This window comes from Martes martes (genome assembly GCF_963455335.1).
Source record: "Martes martes genome assembly, chromosome: 6".
Classification (NCBI taxonomy): domain Eukaryota; kingdom Metazoa; phylum Chordata; class Mammalia; order Carnivora; family Mustelidae; genus Martes; species Martes martes.
This window is the reverse complement of record NC_137893.1, coordinates 23,175,164-23,201,235: the sequence shown is the minus strand read 5'-3', so window position 1 is coordinate 23,201,235 and position 26,072 is coordinate 23,175,164. Positions and strand designations below refer to the sequence as shown.

Genomic DNA, 26,072 nt, shown 5'->3' with positions numbered 1-26,072 from the left:
TTTTAAAAAGAAAAAGGAATTTCACTCCTAAATTGTCTCAACTATCAATTATTCTATAATAACTCAACTTTTCTGTAACTAAAAATAAAGGTTGGTAAATACTAGTAAGAGGCAAGAAATGGCATTTTGATTAAAAGAACGTGTTCTTATTTATATATTAATACTCCCATCCTTGGGTGCCTGGGTGGCTCAGTGGGTTAAGCCACTGCCTTTGGCTCAGGTCATGATCTCAGGGTCCTGGGATCGAGTCCCGCATCGGGCCCTTTGCTCGGCAGGGAGCCTGCTTCTCTCTCTCTCTCTCTGCCTACCTCTCTGCCTACTTGTGATCTCTCTCTGTCAAATAAATAAATAAAAATCTTTTAATACTCCCATCATTTTGCTGTCGTTATGATTACAGAGATTTGTCTCTGCTGCAAATAAGCTTACCTCTTACCATCCCACAAGAATAACACTTAACAAGCATTTGAATGTAACATTGACCAACATTTTACAAATTGTGTTTGACGGTCGCACACAAGTGCTTTAAAATAATCTCTCTCCAGTTGTTACACATTTGTAATAATTCATCTTTTTGGCAGAATCATTATTTGAGGTCCTGAGAAGTGAGGAACTAGAGACGAACACGGAAGCTTTCCTATACTGTATGGGGGCTATCAAGTTCATTTCTGGAAATCCCCGATTTCTCAATGAAATGATCAGCAAAGGTGCTGTGGAAATATTGATGAATTTGATAAAGCAGATAAACGACAACACCAAGAAATGTGGCCCCTGCTTGCCTAACTCAGGCCACTTACTAGTCCAAGTAAGTATTTTACTTGAAAAGGTTGTGTCTGTAAAATGAGTGTTCATGTTCCCTCGTACCAGTTACCTGCCAGGTGGCTGTAACAGGGAACAGGTGGGCTGTTACTTACAGCCAGGTGGGGGGTACCTGGCATTAGGGATTGAGAGAAGCAGCTACTGCCTCCCCCACACCCCATGTGTGTTTCCCCTGGAAAAGCTATTCCATGGTTGCTCACCAAGCATCTCTCTGCACAGCTTCGACATCCATTTCTGCTACTCTACAGGGGAAGCAGGCCTAGGAGAATAAAAGGAGAGCATCTCTCTGCAAAACGATTTCATGCTATCATCAGAATTTTAACAGGCAGAGTTTTAATCTTTAGAGTTTCAAAAGACTGGATATCGTTCATGAGGATGGGTAGCTCATGTCATGAATCTTGTATCTGCCATAAAAAGTAGAAGTTAATGATATTGAGTGGACGGTTGTTGGGGGCGGTGTAGATGACCTTCAGGCCTGAGACTACAGGAATGAAGGTAGCAAAACTAGGTACATTTAATATGACCAGGGGCAAGATGAGCAAAATGTGTTCTGTGTTACTTTTATTACTTCTTTTGTGGCAGATTAAATTTCATAGTTAAACTGTTTTCACTGGAGCTGCCTCAGCTCTCATATTCATTTTTAGATGAGATTTTACTTTTTAATAGCATTTGTATGTCAGATAATATCATCTTTGATGTAATAATTCATGAGATTTGAAATGTGCTTGTCAATTAATGAGGATTGATTGAGCACTCAGAGTGCTTGGAGCCTTTGGGAGAGTGTGTTAAAAATTAGATTTAAGACCTGCCTTAAAGATGCTTAAAGTGTTTATGATGATCATTAATTTTGGACTTTGTGGTCTGTCTCCATTTTGAAAAAAAGATTGGGAAAACCCCTTTTAGTCATGAATGATTCAAAATTCTACTGGATATGCCATCTCGTGTCTATGAAGACTTAGAAACCTCATTTTCATGCTGCCAGTGGTAGTGAGTTATTCAAAATTTTTCCTCAATTAAAAATCGTTATTTTGGTTATATATTTACTTACTAAAATGCAAAAAAGTACAAGGAAGAATGTAAAATCCCCTGAAATATGTTTACCCTGAGATAGCACACCTCCAACATTTTTATAACCATTCTTCCATTGCATTTTCATGCAAATATATACTTGTATATGCATAATTTTATATAATTCTTGATTTTTATCATGGGCCATCTTTTTTTTAATAGTTGTTTTGCTTATTTTCCATTATTCTCTTCCTTCCTCATTTCTTCTGTTCTAACCAGTTAGCCCACATTGTTCACACTGATGTGCTCAGCACCTTTTAGTGCAATCATAGGTTTTCAAAAATGGGATATTCTATGCACTTCTGTGTTCTCCTGTAATAATACACAGTAAAAACCCCTTGTAGATTCATTTTATGTTTTTTAGTGACTGCATAATATTCTACAATAAGATTATACCTCAGATTCTGAACTGTTCTCCCATTGGGGTGTTCACTCTTTTTCATTTTTATGCAGCAGCTTTTAAAATTCTTGTCTGATTAAAAAACTCTTTCCAGGGTTGCCTGGGTGGCTCAGTTGGTTAAGCAGCTGTCTTCGGCTCAGGTCATGGTTGCAGGGTCCTGGGATTGAGTCCCACATCAGGATCCTGGCTCAGCGGGAAGCCTGCTTCTCCCTCTGTCTGCTGCTCCCCCTGCTTGTGCTCTCTCTCTCTCTGTGACAAATAAATAAAATCTTAAAAAAGCTCTTTCCAACACATTTATATACATATATAAAAATATATGTAAATATATAATATATTATAATTTACATTATAATATATAATAAAATACATATAAAAATAAAATAAATACAACTTTATATATGTACTTTATTTATTTTTATATTAACATTTATTTATAATAAAACATATAATATATAGAAGTAAGGTCATTTGGTATAAAGGAACATTGAGTATTATTGTGACCTAAAATATATCCAGTCCAGAGCTAGGACCTCTGGTATAGCCATAAGTACAGTCCTATTCCCCGTGTTCCTCTCTTTCCTCCCTTTTCCCCCCATTCAACATCCTTAAGTGCAAACTGACTCACTAGGTTAAATGCCCCTTTCCTCTCCTGACATCCATGTACCCCTCTAGGGGGTGCGACAAGGGACACTGCAGTAACTTCTTCCTCCCTGCCCGCCACCACTCACCAGGCACTGTCCTGGTCTCTAGGCCTCCTCTGAAGCTGCCGAGGATCTGGCTTGGGCAGCCCTTACGTGCCTGAGGTTTCTCCCTGGGGCACAGTCCAGCAGGAGGAAGGGCCACTGCCTGAGAACGGGCTCCCGCCATGGTCACCAAGCCCCGTTTGTATCAGCTGTACAGTGTCACTCCGTGTGGGGTGTTGTGTGTGTGTGTGTGTGTGTGTGTGTTTACAGACCTGGGGGAGATATCATTGGAGGGCCCCCTGACTTGGACGTTCCCTCCTCTTTCATGAAATTGAAGAAAAGTTGTTTCGTGTCACGTGATGGATGAGACGTAAGCCACGTGGCTTCACGAGAAGAGCAGGTGAAAATCTGCTCCTGTAAATGTGTGAGGCTGACTGGCTCTTCACTAGCCAGCTCGTGTGCACGTGCGACCAAACAGGTCTGGCCACGTGTGGAATTGTTTGTTCACACCAGTTTATGGAACTCAGTAACTCTAGCTCGTGAGACTTTTTTTTTAAAGCAACTTTGTTCAGTAGAAGAAATCAGTTAATTACTGTGGCTATACCGATAAAATGTCTATGAGCCGGAGAGCACGTGGCAGGGCCAAAAAGACAAAGGCAGGCAACACCGGACAGTTGTGAGTGCCTCTCTTTCATGACTTTCAACCTGGAGAACCTCAGTAACTTTAGCATACTTTCTGGGGACCTCCTCTTACAAAACTGTACACTCCGGCATCTGGGGCAAATGCTAGAGTCACTGTGTTTCCCTTAAGCTGCCCTTTTGGACGTCTGGAAGCTGGAGCCTGAAAGTTTATAGGGTTTGGGAAACTAGCGCAAAGGGAAAGAGATATGTTTGGGGCATACTGAGGAGGTCGGTCCAGAACAGAGGGGTTCCGTGAGAATCTGTGAGATTCATAGGCCACAGCCCTGAGTCTCAAACACCAAGCCGTACAGTGTGGACTTGGAGGAGCCGTTGGAAGTGGATGTGGGGGGAGGAGGAGGTGAGATCAGAGTGGCAGAAGGATGACTGTGCATGAGATAGGAAACTGATCACGACCAAAATGCTGAAAAGTGATGGGTGGAGAATGTATCAGGGGTAGGAACAGATTGGCAGGCTAAGATCTCACACACAGTAGCCCCAGTTAAGAAGTGTTGCTAAGTTATTAGATTTGAGGCAGATTATCGTAGAACTAAAGGAATGAGATCCAGGAATGGGTGTGGAAGAAAAGCTCCTCCACAGCACCTGGGCTCACGTGGCCTACAGGAAAAAATACTGAAGGGTTGAGATTTCTACTTTCTTTATGTTGTTTCTAGGTTAAAGGCTCTCTTTATCACACACACACACACACGTGTGTGTGTGTGTGTGTGTGTGTGTGTGTGTGTGTGTTTATGTTTATCACTGTATGGCCGAAATCAAGAGACATTCATTTCACGGATGGTGGGAGAGGGGCTCCTCTGTGCCAGGCATATTCTGGGTAGTGAGGAAGATAGTGGAGGACAAGACAGCTGCCAGTAGGGGCCTACTCTTTGGAGATTCTTGTGTCCAGATTATAGTATTCTGATGCCTTGTTCTTCTACAAAAGCATGGCATTTCCACAGGTGCATTGCTGCCTTAAGTTCTGCCAATCAGATGCGTAATAGCATTTTAAGAGGATGAGTGTTGCTGCTTGGAGGGTCTGAGGGCCACCACCTGTGCACCAAGTGCAAGTATTAATACTCCCAGTCTGGAGATATGACTTTGTAAAATTGCAAGAGTAAAGAAAGTTAAACTGTGCACATTCACTGAATTGTGGAATACTAGAATTTCAGGAGAGCTCCCCAAAACTGGGAAAAAAAGAAAGGCCAGGTAAAAGTCAAGGCCCCCTACAGGTCAGTAACGGATTGCATCACCCTAGGAGGTGACAGAAGCAGGGATTTGTCAGTGTCCTTCTGGAATGGATTATCAGGAGGTGTCAGGGTTCATCTCTGATTTCTAAGGCTAACATTGGGAAGGCTTAACACAGGAAAACTGCCGGAGTCGCCTCCATCAGAAAGTCTGTTGTGGTCTCCTGCATGCCCCATTCCTGGGGAATGGAGAAGAACCTTCTGTATAAGTCATCATCACAACCAACCCCTGATTCCCCTGGTGTCTCCTTTGTCCTCTGGTGTTTCGAGAACACCGTGCAGGAAGCTGCTTTACTGTTATTGAAGAAAATCTCAAGGTATCACATTTGCAGTTAGGTCATTTATAGATACATAATGTAACTGGTAAGACCCAGATTGTCTTGAACTAACATTCCTATGTTTTTATTCCTTTGTATTCCCAACCTTTCTTCTTTACAGTCTGCCTCATTTGATTTTGAGTTCAATCCGTAGAGAAGTATATTCTTACCCTGCTTCAGATACGATGTTTTTGAAGTTAGACTGTTTTGCAACACCCAGATACCATGGTTTTATTTCCCTCCCCACCTCTCCTGCCGGGCTCACTTCTTGAGGTCTGCAACCGTCACCGCAGAGGGTCCTTCCGATCCTAATCTTTCCCCCTCCTTTGCTCAGTACATCTCCCATGTCATCTTCTTCCTTTTCCTAAGAGGACATTTCTCGGTGATGTCAGTCACCCCGGCCCTTGTCACTCCCTGCTCCATTCCTTCACCTTGGCTTGAGTTTGGGGAAAAGCAAAGTGAATTAAACAAAGAGAGATGAGTCAGACATTATAAGCCTAGATGGTTCAGAAGATGATAACATTACCATGAGAAATTAGAGAGTTATGCAAGGAACTGATTTGGTGAGAGGAGGAAATTACATAACTAGTCTTCATTGAAAACTTGAAGATGCCGGCCGAAGAGCCAAGTGGGGCGGTCCGGTAAGCGACTGGAATTAGAGACTAGTGCTTAGCAGAGACAGTAACGCTAAGAAAACAGAGGTAGGGTCATCTGCATGGAGGCAAAAGTTGAAGTCAAGAAAGACAATGCAGATACTCAAGGGGAGAATATAGAAAGATTATAGAGGAGGGCTGAGAACAGATTCTACGAAATGGCCAAATGTGTGGAATGTGAAAAAAACAAGTAGCCAGAAAACGAAGAAAGGACAATGTACAGGAGAGCAGAGAGCTTAAAAGCATGGATTGGGTTGGTCAGCTTTGGCTAATGCTGTGGACAGTACCCACGGGAAGAGGACTTCTGCTCCTTTGTGTGGAGAAGTTTGAGCAGGCAGGCGGGACGGAGTCGTGCTGCTAGTGGGTCCATGTTCTCTTTGAAGCTTGCCTGAGTTTTTGTCTCTGCATCTTTAAATTAAAAGGTGTTCTGATATAGTTGATTTTTTTTTTTAATTTATTTGACAGAGATCACAAGTAGGCAGAGAGGCAGGCAGAGAGAGAGGAAGAGAAGCAGGCTCCCTGTTGAGCAGAGAACCTGATGCAGGGCTCGATCCCAGGATCCTGGGATCATGACCTGAGCCGAAGGCAGAGGCTTTAATCCACTGAGCCACCCAGGCGCCCCTAGTTGATTTTTTAAAAGCATTTCTAAGCCTAGAGCAAACTCCCTGCTTTGACTGATCTGAGTTTACTGCTGTATTCTGTGTCCCGCTCTTCCTCTACCGCATCTTCAAGAGCCTGATGGTCCATTTGGCTTCATACCTGGTGTCGAGACAGGGCTCCCTAGTGAAGAGTGGAGAGGCCTGAGCTGGCCTTTCCGCTCTGACCCCGGCAGTGCTTCTCAGCCTCTGAGCCTTCCTTTCTTCATCTTTCAACGACCAGCTGAGGGGTGCCTGGGTGGCCCAGTCGGTTGTGCATCTGGTTGGTTTCGGCACAGGTCATGATCTCAAGGTCATGAGATCAAGCCGCAAGTTGGGTTCTGGGCTCAGTTTGGAGCCTGCTTGAGATTCTCTCCCTCTCCCTGTGCCCCTCCCCCAGCTTGTGCACAGGCACTCTCTCTCTCTCTACCCCTCAAGTAAGTAAATAAACAAATAAAATCTCTTAAAAAAAAAAAGGACCATCTTTTTTTTTTTTTTTTTAAGATTTTATTTATTTATTTAACAGAGAAAGAGAGCACACACACAGGGAGCAGGGACAGAGGTAGACTTGATCCCAGGACCCTGGGATCATGACCTGAACTGACTTTGCTGAGTCACCCAGGTGCCCAATAAAGGGCCATCTTCATGAGTAGTTGGGAAAATTAAACGAACTGATCTATGAAAGCACTACACAAAAGGATGTGGCCCACAGCTGGTACAAGTTGGCATTCAGCAGAAATTTTTATTAAACAAAGTAAGATCAGAGTTACCAAAACCTGAAGCTTCAAAGAGCCATTTCTTCTGAGGAGAAAAAAAAGTTAAGCACAAGAAATTAAGGTGACAGAGTTAGAGGTGAATCTCAAATGTAGGATCTTTTTCATTTTTCTGTCTTTGAGAAGGTATGTGGAGAACCACGCTGAATAGAAACTAAAATTGGAAGAGGGTATTGTATCAGCAGCGTGGGCTTCTGGGTACTTAATGGAGCCCAAATCTCAGAGCCAACTGTTCCTGCTTCAAGGTTCTGGGAAATTTAAGATGCCTTTGACTGAAGTCTGGAGATTCAATGAAGCAGTGATTTACGTTATGTTAGTAATTAATGACTGTACCTAGGTGGTAGGGGTCCTTTAAATCTTGCTTTAGTTACATTTTATAGTTTTAAAATGTAGAGATTAATACGTATTTAGGTAGTTAATTATTGTGAGTGTGCAGACTTAAGTAGGAAAGTATGTTAACTCCCTTTCTCTGGCTTACCCTTGCCTATGGGAAGCCTACCTCTCAGACCATAAAATCAGAACCAAGGCAATAACTTCCACCTGTTGGAACCTTTCTCTGGCTGTTGGAGGAAATAAATTGCATACCTATGAGAGCAAATATTCCCATGGTTATATTTCTTAAATTCTTTTAAAAAATATTTCTTAAATTCTTATAATTTTATTAGAGATTTGATGATTAAGCAGAAAAAAAATTAGGGGCACCTGGGTGGCTCAGTTGGTTAAGCATCTGCCTTCAGCTCAGGTCATGATCCCAGGGTCCCAGAATTGAGCCCCGCATCAGCAGAGAGCCTGCTTCTCCTTCCTCCCCTCCCGCTGTTTGTTCTCTCTCTCTCTTTCTCTCAAATAAAAAAAAAAAAATCTTTAAAAAAAATAACAAAAAAGTATTTTTAAAGCATCTTTTTTGAAGGTTTTGTTTGAATAGGAAATGAGGTCATTTATTTTCTTGTTGTTTTAATTGCATATACTTTCTAATACAGTGAAATGCCCAGATCTTATATGTTTGATGAGTTTTGGCAAAAACATACAGCTATGTAATCCACATCCCTATCAAAATGCAGAAGAGTTCTATCACTCCAGAAATTTCCTTCCTCCTCTTTCCAATTAATTCCCACTCTCCTACCCCACAAAGGGAACCTTTTTTTTTTTTTTTTTTTGATCCCTTTCACCATAGATAAGCGCGGCCTGTTCTGGAATTTAAAATAAATGGAACATACAGTGTGTGCTTTTTTGTGTCTGGCTTTTTTTTTTTTTTTGTAACTTTTATTTTGAACTAAGTATAGGTTCACAAGATGTTGCAAAAATAGTACAGAAAGGTCCTGTGTCCCCATCATCCAGTTTCTCCCAATGGTGACATCTTACATAACTACAGCACATTATTAAAACCAGCAAATTGTACAGCGTTGCTAACTAGAGTACTATTTCTGGCTCATTTTGCTTATAGTATATTGTTTTTGAGATGGGATACAACTTTCTTGGTCCCGATCTTTGGTATTGGTTCTTAGCCTTGCTAATTTTGTAATGATGCATTTGTTAGTGGGCAGGGGGCCGCTATTTGCTACGTAGGAAGCTTCTTTTCTGGAAGGAATAGCGGGATAGTTCTATAGCTAAGAAGTCCCTCACCCAGCCGGCATGAGAGAGAGGCAATCCTTCCTCTCCAGTTATCCTCCCCTTCCTGGGAAGGGGCTGTGAACAGGTAACTCATGTTCACCTCGAACTTTCCAAGGATGGCGTATCTAAAGATCTGGGGAGACTCAGAGACCCCAGACATGTAATGTAATGCCTTGGGTTTTGAACTTGGAAATAAGAGAGAAACTAAGGCAGATCGGAGGGGGAGAAGATTATCACCATATCGAAAGCTGTAATTTATAGCGGAGGCAGGTTGGCATTCTCATCCTGAACCCCGGATTAGACATGCCCCCCCATCACGAGATGCTTCTGCCCCAGGAGGAGCAAGTGAGAGAACCTCATACTCCATAGTCAGGAAGCGAAGAATGATGGTGGCCAGGAGTGTCATGATTAAGAATATCTCTTCACAAGGAGCCTCAAGCATTGGGAAGTAAATATTCCTATGCCTGTTGTTTCCGGGGAGAGACATTTGCTTCTTAATTGCTGTCATGACTGCTCAACCTCGTCTCTTCGTTGTAGACGAATTCGTTGTGGCAATAAAGAAATGTCAGTGACTTTAATGTGGAATCAGGGAAAATCGGTGTTAGTACTTGGTAGTTCTTGGTATTACGTTATCTTTCTCAGACTCATTTCCCTCGTTTCCCTGCATTGACAGACTATGTAGTTTATACGACGTTCAGAATTTCAAGTATCCTGATACGTGCAATGACCACCACTAGCGAAACCAGCTACCGACTGGTTTTACCAAGGTAACTGCCGTAGAGGCAGGAGCTGGAGGGTAACGAACAGAGGCAAGTGTGGAAGAGAGTCCCAGAATAGGGCTCTGGGGGGTCTGGGGAGGACAGAACCGTGGTAGGAAGGTGCCAAATGGGCTCCACAGCCAGGCGCCAAGCATTATCAAGGATTATGAATTAATATTACTTTCATCTGCATAGATCTTAACTCCAATAAATTGCTTAGGAATTTGGGGTGCTAGCTTAGGAATTTCCTGGGTTCAGTGCCATCTTGTCGTTGATTTCTCTCGTCTCAGCCAGAACTGTATGAACCGTCCATGAGACAATACGAAACTCCTCCGGTTACCACAGAGGCTCTGGTTTGGGCATATACGTGGTCGCACTTGGGCACGGATCCAGAAAATGAATGCGCTTTTATTAATAGAGGGAGATGGTTTTGCTGAGGTTGGAAAATGGTGTGGCTTTGGTTCTTAAATCATTTGACACTGTTTGCGGTCTCTGGTGGCTGTATTCATTCTTTCACATCATCAGTGGGAAGTGAACCATTTTGCAGTTGGCAGTGAAGTTGAGATAAAGCTCGAGGGATTTTGGTTATGGATGTTCCAGATGATTGAGAAATAAAGTGAATGCTTTTAGAGACAGCCAAGCGGAGAGGGGGAGACAACAGACAAGGAGTTGGAGCTTAGGATGCCCACCTACCTGGTGGCTGGTGGACTTTCTGAGACTCAGTTTCTTCTTCTGAAAAGTGGGGCTCATAATACCTTTCTTGTCTGCCTCATGGGCCTGGTTTAGGGAGCAAATGAGATCAAGTATACAGGGTAGCTTTATAAACCATAAAGCTGCTCAAATTCTTTCCATAATCACATTCAATGTATAAAAGTAAATAAAACTGAATCCTCACGCTGATTTTGGGAAAGGAAACATAATAACTTCCAGACTATTGATGGTGCGGTTTTTAATTGCGCTATGTTCCAGAGGTTTCTTTGAAAGCTGGTTTTCTGAAATTGGGAAAATGTTTCTCCAAGGAACAATATCATGATTGATGGTGAAGTTCTTAGGCTAGCCAAAAAAGACTGCTTAACTTGTGATGCACAGAACTAGGAGTTCTAAGGTGAGCTGTGAGCTCCAAGCCCTTAGTGCTCTGGCGCAGCTCTGGTGGCTGAATGCCTTCTAGGGCAGAAGCTGGTGGGCTCCCTGGGGACTGAGGATTCTGATAGAGGAAAATGCAAAGGGAAGAGAGAGGGCCAGCCACTCTGGAAATGAGCAGTGTGCAGAGGCTCAAATCAACCACCTTGCGCCCACCCTGCCCCGCACCCATCCCACTGCAGTAGAACATGCCGGAATGGGGCTCCGGCTTCTGGGCTTGTTTTGTCATTCTTAAATCTCATGGTATCAATCAGGAGGGCCTCATATTTTAAGACAAGGATTTCTTGCATCTGCTAAGGTTTTTCTTTTCTTTTCTTTTCTTTTTTAAGATTTATTTATTTATTTGATAGAGAGAGACAGTGAGAGAGGGAACACAAGCAGGGTGAGTAGGAAACGGAGAAACAGGCTTCCCGCTGAGCAGGGAGCCAGACACAGGGCTCGATCCCAGGACCCTGGGATCATGACCCGAGCCAAAGGCAGATGCTTAATGACTGAGCCACCCAGACGCCCCAGGTTTTTTAATTAATAGTTGAAAACATAATCAGAGATCGATAACTAAGTGCCTATTATCAATCTGAAAAAAAAACCCAGATGCTTTTTAATTCTAATTTTGCTATACTAAAATGATGTTTATAAATTATAAAAGCCTTTATGAATTATCTAATCACTTCTCAGTATAATTCTTCCCATTATAATGCATCTCCCAGTGTTGAGGATGCAGTGAGAACTTTCAACGCTAGGGTTTTTGTCAAGCTCTTCAGACATTTTTGCTTAGAAATTCTGATTGAAGGTGGGGCCCAGTACCTCTTATGACCAAGGAATTTGGGGACCTAGAAAGAAGAAGCTGCCTCAGCAAAAAGATGAGCACCGTAAAGTTGTAGAGTGTAGCTCGGTCTGTTTTCAGGAGCAGATTAATAACCAGAATCCCACCAGAATGCTTCTTTCTTGGCTTATACTGAAAATGAAGGGTGACGCCTCAGACATCATCTAACAGCTGCTAAGAAGCAAGGACATCTAAATTCCCATCAGCTGTCTTTGTAGATGATCAATTAGGTGTTCTCCTCCTTTCTCTTCTTCCCCCTGCTCGCCTCGCTGCCCCATGCAGTCACGCATTAGGAGATGGGAAGAAAAAGAAACATGCTTTTCTTTCTTTTTTTTTTTTTTTAAGATTTTTATTTATTTATTTGACAGAGAGAGATCACAAGCAGGCAGAGAGGCAGGCAGAGAGAGAAGGAGGAGAAGCAGGCTCTCTGCTCAGCATTGGGCACACATGGGCTCGACCCCAGGAGCCTGGGATCACGAACCGAGCCGAAGGCAGAGGCTTTAACCCACTGAGCCACCCAGGCACCCCAGAAACATGCTTTTCTGTTTGTTCTTTCTTGGTGGGATGACATGTGGAAACTGCTCCAGTGAGCTTTTTGGAAGCTCAACAGACATGATAAAATCATCTAACCCACATTTCTTCTTCTGTCCTAAAGGATTTGAGATGATTTAAAAGTTTATAGACAGTAAAACAGAAAAGCACATAACTAAGCAGAGTTAGAAACCATATAAATTCGAATGGAAAGTTAAGAGCCCTGTCCGCTTCTACAAGCTTAAAGCTTGGACTTTGGTGAACTCCTGCTTTGGGGACAGGCCGAGTGGGTGGGCTTTCCTGGGGTGGGGGGAGGGCAGGAAAACTCATTAGTGATTTCTGCAAATATATCTCCGTTAAAAGTGGGAACAAGGTTGAAAGTTAAGTGGGTTGACTAGAAATTCGCCTTTACTGTTACCACAGTATTTAATGAGACTCTCCTCCCACCCATCTTTATACATTTTTCCCGAAACAGCCCCTTGTCTGTACTTGGCAGTCAGAAACCCCCACCCCACCCCCGCAGTGAGATTCCTGGCTGTCAGCCAGCCTCTCAAAATGCGGAGCCTGCTCTGCTGCCTCAGCCTAGTGACCTCCTCCTGATCCCCAGCCCTCAGGGCTTTAAGCTCTGGCCTCTTCTAACCAACAGCCCCCCCCCCCCCCCCCCCCCGCCCTTTCTTGCCAGAGGCTTCTTAAAGGGGAAAGTCCTTCTTTTCTGCTCCCTTGTCCCTTCCTCTCCTTGTCCTCCTTTTTCTTCTTCTTTGTTTTTATTTTTTTTAAAAGATTTTATTTATTTATTTGACAAAGAAAATGCAAGCAGGGTAAGGGCAGTTGGAGAGGGAGAAGCAAACTCCCCACAGAGCAGGGAGCCGGAAGCGGGGCTCGATCCCAGGACCCTGGGATCATGACCTGAGCTAAAGGCAGGCGCTTAACCGACTGAGCCACCCAGGTGCCCTGTTTTAACTTTTTGTAATGAGATGAGAAAAATAGTAGAGAGAGAGAGAGGAAAAAACTGAGGTCAAAACAAGAAAAAAAAACCTCCCGAGAACACTACCATCCCTTTTGCTGAGATGGTGCCTTGCCAGACGTTGGATGTGGGGAGCTAGAGGACAGCTGTGGATCAAGGTCCCCAATCTGTGAAGCCGTGGGAACCAGGGAAGAGGACGGGTTTCTGTGTGCGGTGGCGATGGTTCGAATGGGTATTGCACGGCCTCCGGCTGCCTGACTTCAGGTCAGAATTCACGCGGGCATCTATCTGGGCTCTTTGGACTCCAAGTGTGGACACTAATGAGTCATTCCTGGGATTGATGTAATCTAGTTGCATTTGACCTCCCGGGCTGTCTCTAGAGAAGGAGAACAGGTAGAGCCAGGGTCAGATGATGAGAATTTTCCACGTTATGGTGGTGATGGCCTGGAAGGCCTAAAATGACGTATTAGCCTTCCCAGAAGACCATTCCTTAGCTGGGAGACCGGGCTGTAGACCCACGGTTGAGCGGAATGCTCGAGAAGTTTGTTTTCCCCTTCGATATTTTGGATGCTGAAGCTTTCAGGGAATAATTTACTGAATTGCTATATAATGGACTTGACTTCAAAAGACTTGAACACATTTACTTGAAGCATTATTTTTATTTTCTCTGCTTTTAAGGGAGTCAGTTATATTTTTCTTGCTGTGGTGACAAAGAAAAAGTAATCAAACATATGTATCTTAATAATTGTTTTCAAAGTTGAGTAACGATGGCCATAATGAAGCTTTATATTTACATAAGGCTTTACAGTACACAGAGACACTGTTACATGTTTCCACCAGATACTCACAACCACCCCAGGAGGGGAGCAGAGACGTAGCTGCTTTTCACAGGTGAGAAAGTGGGAGAAGAGGAGCAACGAGCGGGGGCCTCAGTCACGTAACTAGAGAGAGATTTAAGACTTGAATCTCCATCATCTGACTCGAAGGCCGGCGATCCCTCTTCTGCATTTTGGGTGTGAAGTCGCATAACACGGAGAGGGGAGCCTCAAAGTTTGACTCCTGTTAGGTGATGGAGATTGGCAATGCCCTTCCCACGTCTCGTCTCATCAAATCCTCACAACTCCAGGGAGCTGTCACCATGCCCACTTTTCTGAGGAGAAAACGGTTCCCCGGGAGGTTCACTTGCTAATCAAGGCTAGTAGGTGGCGGGGCTGGGGTTTGACCAGGTGTCCAGCTCCCGAGCTCTTTTTTTTTTTTTAAGATTTTTTTTAATATTTTATTTATTTATTTGACAGACAGAGATCACAAGTAGGCAGAGAGGCAGGCAGAGAGAGAGAGAGGAGGAAGTAGGCTCCCTGCTGAGCAGAGATGCGGGGCTCGATCCTGGGACCCTGGGATCATGACCCGAGCTGAAGGCAGAGGCTTTAACCCGCTGAGCCACCCAGGCGCCCCCGAGCTGACCGTTTTTCACTAAGAGCCTGCTTCGTCCTGTTCCATGAGGAAAGATCACACTGAATGTCGAAAGTGTTAGAGAACTGAAGCATTGGTTTTTCTGACCTTTACCTTTAGTAAATTGGATTTATGGAATTGTTCTCTACTTTTTTATTTTTTACAGATTTGTTTACTTATTTTATTTATTTATTTTTAAAGATGTATTTATTTATTTGACAGAGAAAGAGAGAGAGAGAGCGAGCGAGCACACAAGCAGGGGGAGAGACAGGCAGAGGGAGAGGGAGAAATAGGGAACCCAGTGCAGGGCTCAATCCCAGAACCCTGGGGTCATGCCCTGAGCCAAAGACAGATGCTTAAGGACTGAGCCACCCAGACAACCTGTTTACTTATTTCAGAGAGAGAGAGAGAGGGAGAAAGCAGGGGGATGGGCAGAGAGAGAAAATCTCCAGCAGGCTCCCCACTGAGCTGAGTGTGGAGCCCCACATGGGGCTTGATCTCATGACTCGGAGGTCATTACCTGAGCCAAAACCAAGAGGCAGATGCTTAAATGACTGAAATTCCCAGCACCCCATTCTCTTCTCCACTTTCAGACAAAGATAGCTTTCCTGAGCATTTTTTACAAAATAAGACAAATTTGGGGGCGCCTGGGTGGTTCAGTTTGTTAAGCGTCTGCCTTTGGCTCAGGTCATGATCCTGGCGTCCTGGTATCTAGCTCACATTGGGCTCCTGGCCCAGTGGGGAGTCTGCTTCTGCTTCTCCTTCTCCCTCTGCCCCCCTCCCAGTTCATTCTCTCTCTCTCAAATAAATAAATAAAATTTTTTTAAAAAGACAAATTTTCAAGAAACCAATACTTGTCTCTTGGAAGAGGATGAAGCTAACAGTCTTAAATATCCTTTGGCCAGGGATGCCTGGGTGGCTCAGTCTGTTAAGCATCTGCCGCCAGCTCAGGTCATGATCCCAGGATCCTAGGATAGAGTCCCATATCGGGCTCCCTGCTAGGCGGGGAGCCTGCTTCTCCTTCTGCCTGCTGCTCCCCCTGTTTGTGCTCTCTCTCTCTCTCTCTGACAAATAAAATAAATAAAATCTTTAAATCCTTTGGCCAGAACATTATTTGATGCTACTCTTAAGCCTATAGAATAAGAGGTTTCTAATCTGTGGAACTGATGTGGCACGTCTCAGGGTAAAGTGAAAGTCTTTTGAGAGACACTAACAAACCCAGATATGATTTATTTAACCCTAGGGTTTTGGTATACCTTATTAATATGAACTTCTCATTCCTTGCCTTTGAACCAAAGTAGGCTTTCTTTGCATTCATTGCGTTTTTTTACTTCGTGCCATTTGTCCTCAAGCCCATGTTGTCTGGTAGGAGATGCCTAACAGGGGTTTGCTTGGTTTTACTACTGATTTAATGAAGCTTGTAGGATGAATTTTGTGGTACGGATTCGTGTTACTGTATTTTCCAATTAAAAAACCAAAATGGCGCAAACACGCTTTTGTCCTAGATGACAGCTACGCTGAGAAACTTGGTTGATTCACCACTAGCAAGAAGTAAGTTGCTGAGCATTGGTGCCCTTCCCCAGCTCTGCACGGTGATGGGACAGTACATGGCTGACAAGGATGTCTGCACCAATATTGCCAGAATATTCAGGTAGGTGGACTAGGAAAACGAAGTAAACTTAAACAAGTGCTAAGGCTTAAATTTGGGGTTATCTTTAATATTTGTGTGTGTGCGGCTTGCAAGGAATCCTATTTTTGCTTCACTCCCCTCAGCAAAAAAAATTAAATCTAGTGGCCCACGTTCAAAATAAATGATGTAAAACTAATGACCCCATTTCCCGTATATTCCTGATGTGATTCTAAACTCATCCATTGTAAGTCACCTTAGTTCTTTGGTGAGTTGTGAGTTATCTTGGGGTTTTTACGGGATAAACAAAAATTCCTCTTAGTTTATTGGAGATAAAGAACTGTACCACAAAACACGATGAACTTTCTAGTATACTTGGAAACAGTACTTAAGAATTATAATTCAAAAAGGGCAGCACTGCTTAGAAAAGCTGATCCGACCTGGTAATTTTATTTCACTTGTGTGACTGAATTTTGGCTCATATACTCACTCGTCATGTTTACACTTCAAGCCAGAAGTGAGGACCGTCTGAATGCAGGTCGCTTCAAAGCAAGATGTTAAATTTCAGAACTGTCTTTAAATTATGCATTTATATTTCCTCTTCCAAGGCTCCTTGCCCATGTTTTTATGTAGTTATCCTTCTCAAGAGACCTGGGCCTTTTTAAACTTCACTTGTAGTTGTTTAGTAAAATAGAACATTCTCTGAAGACACATCGGTAACTGACCCTGGGATGAGGATGGGAGTCCAGATTTGATTTTTTTAGCCCTGTGCTTTCCCATCTGGGTGCTTAATTCTGGGTACTTAGCACTCCCATTTTGAAACGCTATAAAATCATACATTTTGGTTTTGTATCTGGTGGCGTGCAGGGATTCAATTTAATTTTTTTCCCATATGGGTTGTCCCAGCACCTTTTATCAAATATACCATTCTCCCCAACTCCTCCCCCGCCCCACTGGTGATTTTAAGAGTTTAATTAGTCAAACACAAGATTCCATATACTTGTAGGTCTGTTTCTGGGCATTCTGGCTCATCCTCAGATCAGCACTGCACTGTCTTTACTGTTATAGATGGAAGTCTTGCTATAAGATAAGATGAATCCCGGGGCGCCTGGGTGGCTCAGTGGGTTAAAGCCTCTGCCTTTGACTCAGGTCATGATCCCAGGGTTCTGGGATCAAGCCCCGAATCGGGCTCTCTGCTCAGCAGGGAGCCTGCTTCCTCCTGTCTCTCTGCCTGCTTCTCTGTGATCTCCATCTGTCAAATAAATAAATAAAATCTTAAAAAAAAAAAAAAAGATAAGATGAATCCCTCACCCCTTTTCTCCTTTAAGATCCAAATTCTTCCCTCTTTCTCAAGAGTTGGAGAATCAGCTAAGGTTTGTGGTAGGAACTTTAGGGTTTTTCTTGGAATAACACTGGGTATGTAGAGCAACTGGGATGCAAGTGAAGAGAACGGACACGTTTATGATAACGAATCTTCCACCGATAAACATTTATGATATTTTCTTTTATACCTTCCCGTAAAATTTTATAATTTTCTCCAAAAAGATTTTGCCCATCTTTTATTAGATTTATTCCTTCATGGCTTTTGCTGCAATTATGAATACAGTCTTGAAATATATTTTTAAAGGGGATTAAGAAGTACAAATTTCTATTTATAAAATAAATAAGTCACAGGGAAGAAAAGTACAGCATAGGGAATATAGTCAATAATATCATAATAACTTTGTATGGTGACAGGTGACAACTACACTTATCATGGTTAACATGTTATAATGTATAGAGTTGTTGAATGAGGGGCGCCTGGGTGGCTCAGTGGGTTAAGCCTCTGCCTTCAGCTCAGGTCACAATCCCAGGGTCCTGGGATTGAGCCCCACATTGGGCTCTCTGCTCAGCGGAGAGCCTGCTTCCTCCTCTCTCTGCCCGCCTCTCTGCCTACTTGTGATCTCTCTCTCTGTTAAATAAATAAATAAAATCTTTAAAAAAAAAAAAAAAGAATTGTTCAATGACTGTGTCATATGCCTGAAATTAACATAGTGGCACATGCCGACTATATAATATGTATATAAAATACTTCCTAATAGGTTGCTGCTGGTTTATATAAATAGTATTGATGTTTGCTTATTAATCTTTACCCAGAAATCTTGATGAAATTTAGGGCCAAGAGTTAGTCTGTAGATTCTCTTGGATTTTCTAGGCAATTTGTCTGCAAATAAAAATAATTTATTATTTCTTCCCCCGATTACTACAACTCTTCCCTCCTGTCCCACCTCCTCCTTACCACCTCGCTCAGGATTTCCCATGGAAGGCTGTAAGAGTGTTGGACCTGCTGCCTTGCCCTTGACTTCAAAGAAAATATTTTTGTGGTTTTACCAAATAAAAGTAATATTTATTGTAGGTTTTTGTATATACCCTTCAGAAGGCCAGGGAAGAATTTTCTCACACTAATGGATGTTAAATTTTCTTGAATGCTTGCCCTGAATCTATTTTGATTATGTGGATTTTCTTTTTTTCATTCATTAATATAGTAGATCACAGATTAATAGATTTTCTCATGTTAAGCCACTATATACCTGCTAGGTTTAATTAGCAAATATTTTATTCAAGATTTTTCATCTGTGAGTTAGATTAACCTGTACTTTTCCTTATTCATATTGTCCTTGTCTGGTTTTAGTATCAAGTTTATTCCAGCCCCATAAAATGAATTGTGAAATATTCCCACTTTTTCTCTTTCCTAAAAGAATTTGTGAAAATGGAACTTACCTGTTTCTTGAAAAATTTGTAGAACTTGTTTGAAAAGCTATTTTGTCCTGGTGGGTGTGTCTGCACACATTCATGTGTGATTGTCACTGACTACTGATTCACTTTCTTTAATGGTTATATATTTGTCATATTCTCTATTTGTACTGGGGTTAGTTTCAGAAAGTTAGATTTTTATAGGAATCTGCCCATTTTATCTAAGTTTTCAAACAACATAAAGTTATTCCAAATATTCTCTTATTACTCTTTTAATCTCTGTTGCATTTTGAATCATGTCCCCTTTTATTCTTTAACTAATAATATTTACTACTACTATTTTTTTAAAAGATTTTATTTATTTATTTGACAGAGAGAGAGATCACAAGTAGGCAGAGAGGCAGGCAGACAGAGAGGGGGAAGCAGGCTCCCTGCCGAGCAGCAAGCCCGATGTGGGGCTCGATCCCAGAACCCTGAGATTGTGACCCGAGCTGAAGGCAGAGGCTTAACCCACTGAGACACCCAGGTGCCCCTACTACTAATATTATTTAACAAATACTTAGATAACGACTACTCTGTGCCGGGCAGTGTTCTGAGCACTTTCCAAATATGAAATTATTTATTCCTTATAACAACTTTAAAGGTGGGTACTATCCTTATTGTCTTCATTTTATATATAAGGAAACTGAAGCATGCAGAGGCTTAGTACTGTTCTCAGTATCACGCAGTCAGAATTCAAACCAGGCCATCTGTCTGGCTCTGGAAGCCATACATTTAAGCACTATATCCACTGACTCTGCATTGTTTATACTGATTTTCACTCCTTTTGATTGCTTATGATGTTTCTCCTTTTTTTCTGGGTCAGTCTTGCCAAAGGTTTGCTAATGTTAATAGTTTTTGTAAAGTATCAGCAGATTTCTTGATCCAATCCATTGTATGTTTGTTTTCTATTATATTCCTTCTGTCCTCATCTGTATCAATACTTTTCTTCTACTATCTTTGGATATATTATATTTTTCTTCTGTTTTAGTTAGAAATTTCATTCCTTTTTAAAAATCCTTCTGAAGACTAGACATTTTCTTTTAAATGGTGCTAAAAAGCATTTCCTTTAAATGCTTTAAATGGTATATCTTGCAAGTTTTGATTTGTGGGTTGTTTTTTTTTTCAGTTATTCGTGTCTCTGTGTTTTATTTTTAAACCTTCATGTTTCTTTATCCTATAAGTTATGTTTTTAAGTTTTCAAAAGTATGTTTTCTAAGATATGTATTCTTTTTTTAAAAATTACTTTTATTAACATATAATGTATTATTTGCCTCAGGGGTACAGGTCTGTGAATCGTCAGGCTTACACATTTCACAGCACTCACCACAGCCCATACCCTCACCAATGTCCAAACCCAGCCAACGCTAACCCTACCCCCCAGGAACCCTCAGTTTGTTTGTAGATTAAGAGTCTCTTATGGTTTGTCTCCCTCCCAATGTCATCTTGTTTCTTTTTTTCCTTCCCTGCCCCTCAAACCCCCCACCCTGCCTCTCAAATTCCTCATATCAGAGAGATCATACGATAATTGTCTTTCTGTGATTGACTTATTTCGCTCAGCATAATACCCTCTAGTTCCATCCACGTTGTTGCAAATGGCAAGATTTCATTTCTTTTGATGGCTGCATAGTATTCCATTGCATATATGTACCACATCTTCTTTATCCATTCATAAAATGTATTCTTACGTTGATTTCCTAACTTAATTGTTCTTTGACCAGAGAATATAAGCTGGAAGACACTTCTCTGAAAATTTACTGAGACTTGTTAATGGCCTTGTATGAGGTCACGTTTTTACGATATTGATGATGTTTTACCTATTAATCTATCACTTAATGAGAGATTTAGGAACATCTCCCAAGTTGATATAGGTTTGTCAGTACTCCCTTGTGGGTTTTGGTTGGTTGCTTGTTTGCATGCCTTCAAAATTTTGAAGCTGTTTTCAAGGCTTTTAACTTTCAGGACATTTTTCCTCTTATCGCTGTATCACTATTGAACAGTTCAACATTTGTTTCTGATGGGGTCCCAGGGGAATCAGTGGTTGGTATCTAAACAGAATTTGTGTAGATTTCTTAGCTTGTGTTTTCCGAACCACGTGTATGGTGTAAATTCGCACTGAATACATGTATCAGAGACTTTGGGTTTCTCTTTTTTGAAGGATCCTCCCTGGCCCCCACCTCCATGCCCCCAGAGTCTAGAGCAGACAGCAAGCCTCCTTGTGTCTTCTCTGAACTGGCATGCGGAGTATTTCTAGCCTCTTTTTCAGGCACGGGCAACCCTTTGAACGTCTGCATTTGGAGTAACTGTATGTATATTTGAACTTTCTGAGAAGAAAAAGAAAAGTTTATTTTTATTTTCCCATTTGGCATTTCTGCAGCAAACTTACTTCTTGCCATGACTGCTGTGTAGCCTTGGCCAACTACTCCAGATGTTACGCCTTGTTTTTGAAACTGATAAACAAATACCAGAAGAAACAGGTCAGTTCTTCATGCATATAATTCTTCAGAATGTCTTTGCATTGGTGTGTTCTTGTGAGCTCATGTCGGGTAGTCTTATGTTTTGAAGGTACCAGTTTCTTTGAGAAGCTTCCATCTGATGTGTTCATGGGCAGCCCAAGGAGACTATTACTTGTAGGAGTTGAAGAGGGAGTAGTTTGAGGCAGAAAGGGCTACAACAGGATGGTTGATGTGGTAGGATTCCTGGTTTAAGGAAGAGGGTCGGTGCACAGTGTCGTTCCTCCCAGTGATTTATAGACCCTTACTTGAGAATCCTCTTGGGGTGGGATGGGGGTCATTTCCAGGCCCCATCCGCAGCCTGCTGAGTCAGATGGGTGGGGAGAGGCCGGCCATCTGCACTTCAGTGAGGACCACTGGGACCTCTGATGCAAAGTACAGTTTGGAACCCCTACAATGGGTAGACTCTAAAGATTCTTCTAGCCCCAAAATTCTTTAATTCTTTGACACTTTAGTATTTAGAAGATGAAATTCTTCCAAAGTAAGGTAAGTATCAGAAAGAAAATAATTTGGTGTTAATGGATCAGGTAAAGGTGTATATATAGTTGTTTAAAAGAAGGAAGAAGTCACAAATGACTCCACCTTCATAAAATCATAATAGTACAAACATTAAGGTTTATTATAAGTTCTTGACAATTCATTAAATGCAGTTTTTTTATTCAGCTTTATAAATGCTTAAGGTGACATCAGCTCTTTAGTGCGAACGTTTTATACATGAACACAAAATATATTCATTTCAAATATGGTAAAATTTCAGAGTCACTAAGTCTAAAACCCAATAATTTATGTGTATACTAAAAACATTTTAATATAAAGCATTGTGTTTGTTTATATTGGACATCTCAAAACTACCTCAGAATATAATCCCTGTTTGCCACAAATAGCATGTAACTTATTTTTACCCAGCCCAGTACTTCTGCTGAGAATGACTAAATTTGTCAGATTTGATGCTATTATTAGCTGATACATTAAAAGGTTACTAGTCTCTTTTTGGTTATACAGATGACAGAGAAGTTTCTATGCTCGTATTATACCATGACTACATTTTGAAGATGATAAAACCTTGCTTAAAGTGTTAAGTTTTCATTTAGCTTTTAAGCAGTGATTTACAAATATGCACTTGAGTTTCTGATTCTGAGTATTTGGGCTACAAATGCTTTCCCCTACATATTTTGTGTTTTCTCTAAATTATACACTTTGAATGATTTCAGGGTATAAGAATTTGCTATGTCAGTGGAAGAATCGATTTGATTAATCTACCTGAAAGTATTCTCAATCTTCTATTAATTGAAGTGTCCATTAAACATTTATTAATCTAGAATTTGGTACAATATATTATCTGGACTGTGATCTTTGGACAAGTGAATTACTCCAGCAGAAAACTTAGGCACTCCTATTCTTGGTTCTCTTTTTTAAGGAAAAAAATAAAATAGTAGAAAAGATACTTTACTATAGCATTAAAAGAATTCTTTTAGAACTGTACTTAAAAAGGTAAGTTATAGATTTTATTTTGAAGGGTTATTTTATGGACTTTCATTGTAATTTTATTTTGTCACCAGTATTCTCTTTTGCTTTGGTGTTTTGATCATGGATGATTTAGATAACTAGAACTGGAGAAGATACCTTTGCTTGCACTAGAATTTTCAAAAGTGGGTGAAAGAAAACATTTCTGTTTAACAGTTTGATTTCAAGTTATGTCAGAACCTGTAATTTTTTAAAAAGGAAGAAAACCTATCAGTTCAGTGCTAACAAATAGCCCTGTTGTTTTGTAGCATTACTAGTAATAGCTGTTTGTTTTTCTGACTGTAGCTTGGATGATGGCCATGTTTAGTAAACAGACAGATCCCCTGGTATCTTGCCAGTATGAGACACTTGTGATGTCAACATAGTTAGGAGTATTCTTTTCCTGGTTCAAGGGATGAACCATCTTAAAGTTTAATTGGCACAAAATTTTACCATGCCTCTTAGTGAACTATTTTTCACTTTGGACCAATAGTTATCTGTAAAGCAAAATTGGTGTTTCAGAGCCATATTTTTCCTCTGTTGATCTATATGATAATTTTGTGTTCCTATTAAAATTATTTTGGTTCAGAAGAATGAAGAACCCCTTGCAAACTATGTGCAGTACATATTGTTTCCAGAACCATCAAAGAAATGCAGAGCTTATAAAATTATTTTTATCACTGTAATAAAAATAATATTTGGGGGTGCCTGGTTGGCTTAGTCAGTTAAGCGTCTGCCTTTGGCTCAGGTCATGATCCTGGGGTTCTGGGATCGAGTCCCGAGTCGGGCTCCCTACTCAGCGGGGAGTCTGCCTCTCCTTCTGCCTCTCTCCCTGCTCATGTTCTCTCTCTCTCTCTCTCTTTCTCACTTTCTCTCACTCTTTCTGTCTCTCATATAAATAAATAAAAACTTTTAAAAAATCATATTCAGACATATTGTATATTTCCTTGTCTTCTTAAAGATACTAAAAATAATTTAACCTCTTCTTTTTTAAAAATTACTTTTATTAACACATAATGTATTATTTGCCCCAGGGGTACAGGTCTGTGAATCATCAGGCTTACACATTTCACAGCACTCACCGTAGCCCATACCCTCCCCAATGTCCAAACCCAGCCACCCTATCCCTACTTAATTTAACCTCTTCTTTTTTTTTTTTTAAGATTCTATTTATTTATTTATTTGACAGACAGAGATCACAAGTGGGCAGAGAGGCAGGCGCGGGGAGGGGGGGAGGTGTGGGAGCAGGCTCCCCACTGAGCAGAGAGCCCGATGCAGGGCTCAATCCCAGGACCCTGGGATCATGACCTGAGCCGAAGGCAGAGGTTTAACCCACTGAGCCACCCAGGCGCCCCTAATTTAACCTCTTCTTGATGCCCAAGGTCAATATTATAAGTATTACTCACTGCTCTAGAGGCTATCTCTCCCACCCTGGGAGCATGAGTCTGTTGATGAGATTCTTTAAATGTCTGTGCCTTCTTTTTGTAGATTTCTCTCTCTTCCCTTTCTACTGATTGTTAACTCTGCCTTTGGTAATCTTCACTTACATTTTGTGATTATTTCTTTGCAGTTAGGAGAGGAAACTCCCAATAAAACTTGTTAAAAGTATCACTTAAAGAAGCCTTAAATACAATTGAATATGAACGGGCTCTTAATGAGGGGACCTGAGGGGACTCTTAGGCGAAATAGCCCTTGTCATTTCTCATCTTCAAGGGCCAATGAGTAGTACAAGATGTAGCTCTCCTGTCCCCTCCCTTATGAAGCTTTTGAAGACCCTCAGTTCCTCCCACATCTGTGCATCATTTTAAAGATTCAAACATAGCCAGTGCACCCAGCTAGCACACCCAGAGCTAAGGATGTCCCAAGCAGAATGTCCCTAGTCTTAACCACTTCACTGTAATTAAGAAAAATTATTCAAAACTTAGAAATAAGATGCTGGGCTGGGAGGCTACATGTCCTGACAAAGTCATGCTGGGGAAATGTTTAATTCTCCAGGAGAATGTATCTGTGTTTAAGCTTGCTATTTACTATTTGATTAGAACCCAGGCACTGTAAAGTTACACATTAATTTGTAGATTTTTCTCTGGTAGACAAGATAACTTCAAAAGTTATGATTTTATAACCCTGTGGGCTATTAGCCAGGTGCGTATCTAACCTAGTAATCTAACATTTTTTTTAATGCTTGTAAGCACCCAATTCTTTAATTGTTCTTGGAGCCAACTTAACCATTGTATTGGCTCCCTCATTAATGAGATAAGTAATTTTTTAATGTGTTAATTTTATATCTGTATGAGAGTGATATTGTTAACTCTTCAAAAATTCTACTTTGACTCTGTGCTGTGTTTTACTTATCCTAAAGAATGAAATGTTTACAGTTTTGATCTCTGATTTTTTTTTTTGAGTAAGAAAAATGGACACATAATTTATATTTTCCTCAAGACCAAAATATTTAGAAGAGCAGGGTAATTGTTCAGACCATAGGAAGTAGTTATGTGTCCCAACTACTTCCTAAAATCATTAACCAAAAGCTCCATACTCCATAGGTCTTTATAAATATTTCTTTTGTGATTTTCCAAATGGTGGTTTTTTTGTGTAGCTGCCTCGCCCACTACTGGGAAAATTCCTGAAGGACACAGGCCTTGTTTTGATAAACCTGAGATGATGCTTGGCATACTAGACGCATGACAAAATGCTGAAAGAATGAATTTTGAGTATTTGAAATGCTTTGGAATCCGTAAAGCATGATAAAATATTTCTTCTAGTATTCTAGAACTTCTTCCTTAAATATTTACTTTCCTTTTCCTACTTTGGAGGAGGAAATAATAATAATTTTTTCCCACGTTTTTCACATTGGTGAACTGTCATACAGAGGACTAAAACGAAGTAAGGGATTTTAAATTACTTCAGACCAGGATAGCGTCTTAGGTTCATGTTCCCAAATGGCCTGGTGAATATGATTTGTATTTCCTCTCTTTTAGAAATAAAAGTAAATCCAGAAAACCCACACCAGGCATGTTCTGCTGGGAATGTATTAATCTGCAGTGGCTAAAAACTGCTACACCTGAGATTTATTTGGATGTTGAGGCTTTGAACTAATCTTTGGAAAACCCACCAGGC

General features: G+C 41.2%; 1 protein-coding gene across 1 annotated transcript in view; it reads left to right on the top strand.

Moving 5' to 3' along the window:
• Positions 1 to 26,072, top strand: part of ARMC2 (armadillo repeat containing 2) — a 102,346-nt gene that overhangs the window by 48,126 nt on the left and 28,148 nt on the right. The window contains exons 9-11 of the mRNA XM_080806584.1: positions 579 to 802; positions 16,046 to 16,191; positions 21,317 to 21,416. Of these exons, the coding sequence (XP_080662710.1) occupies positions 579 to 802; positions 16,046 to 16,191; positions 21,317 to 21,416 (470 nt within the window). The remainder of the gene's footprint in view (positions 1 to 578; positions 803 to 16,045; positions 16,192 to 21,316; positions 21,417 to 26,072) is intronic.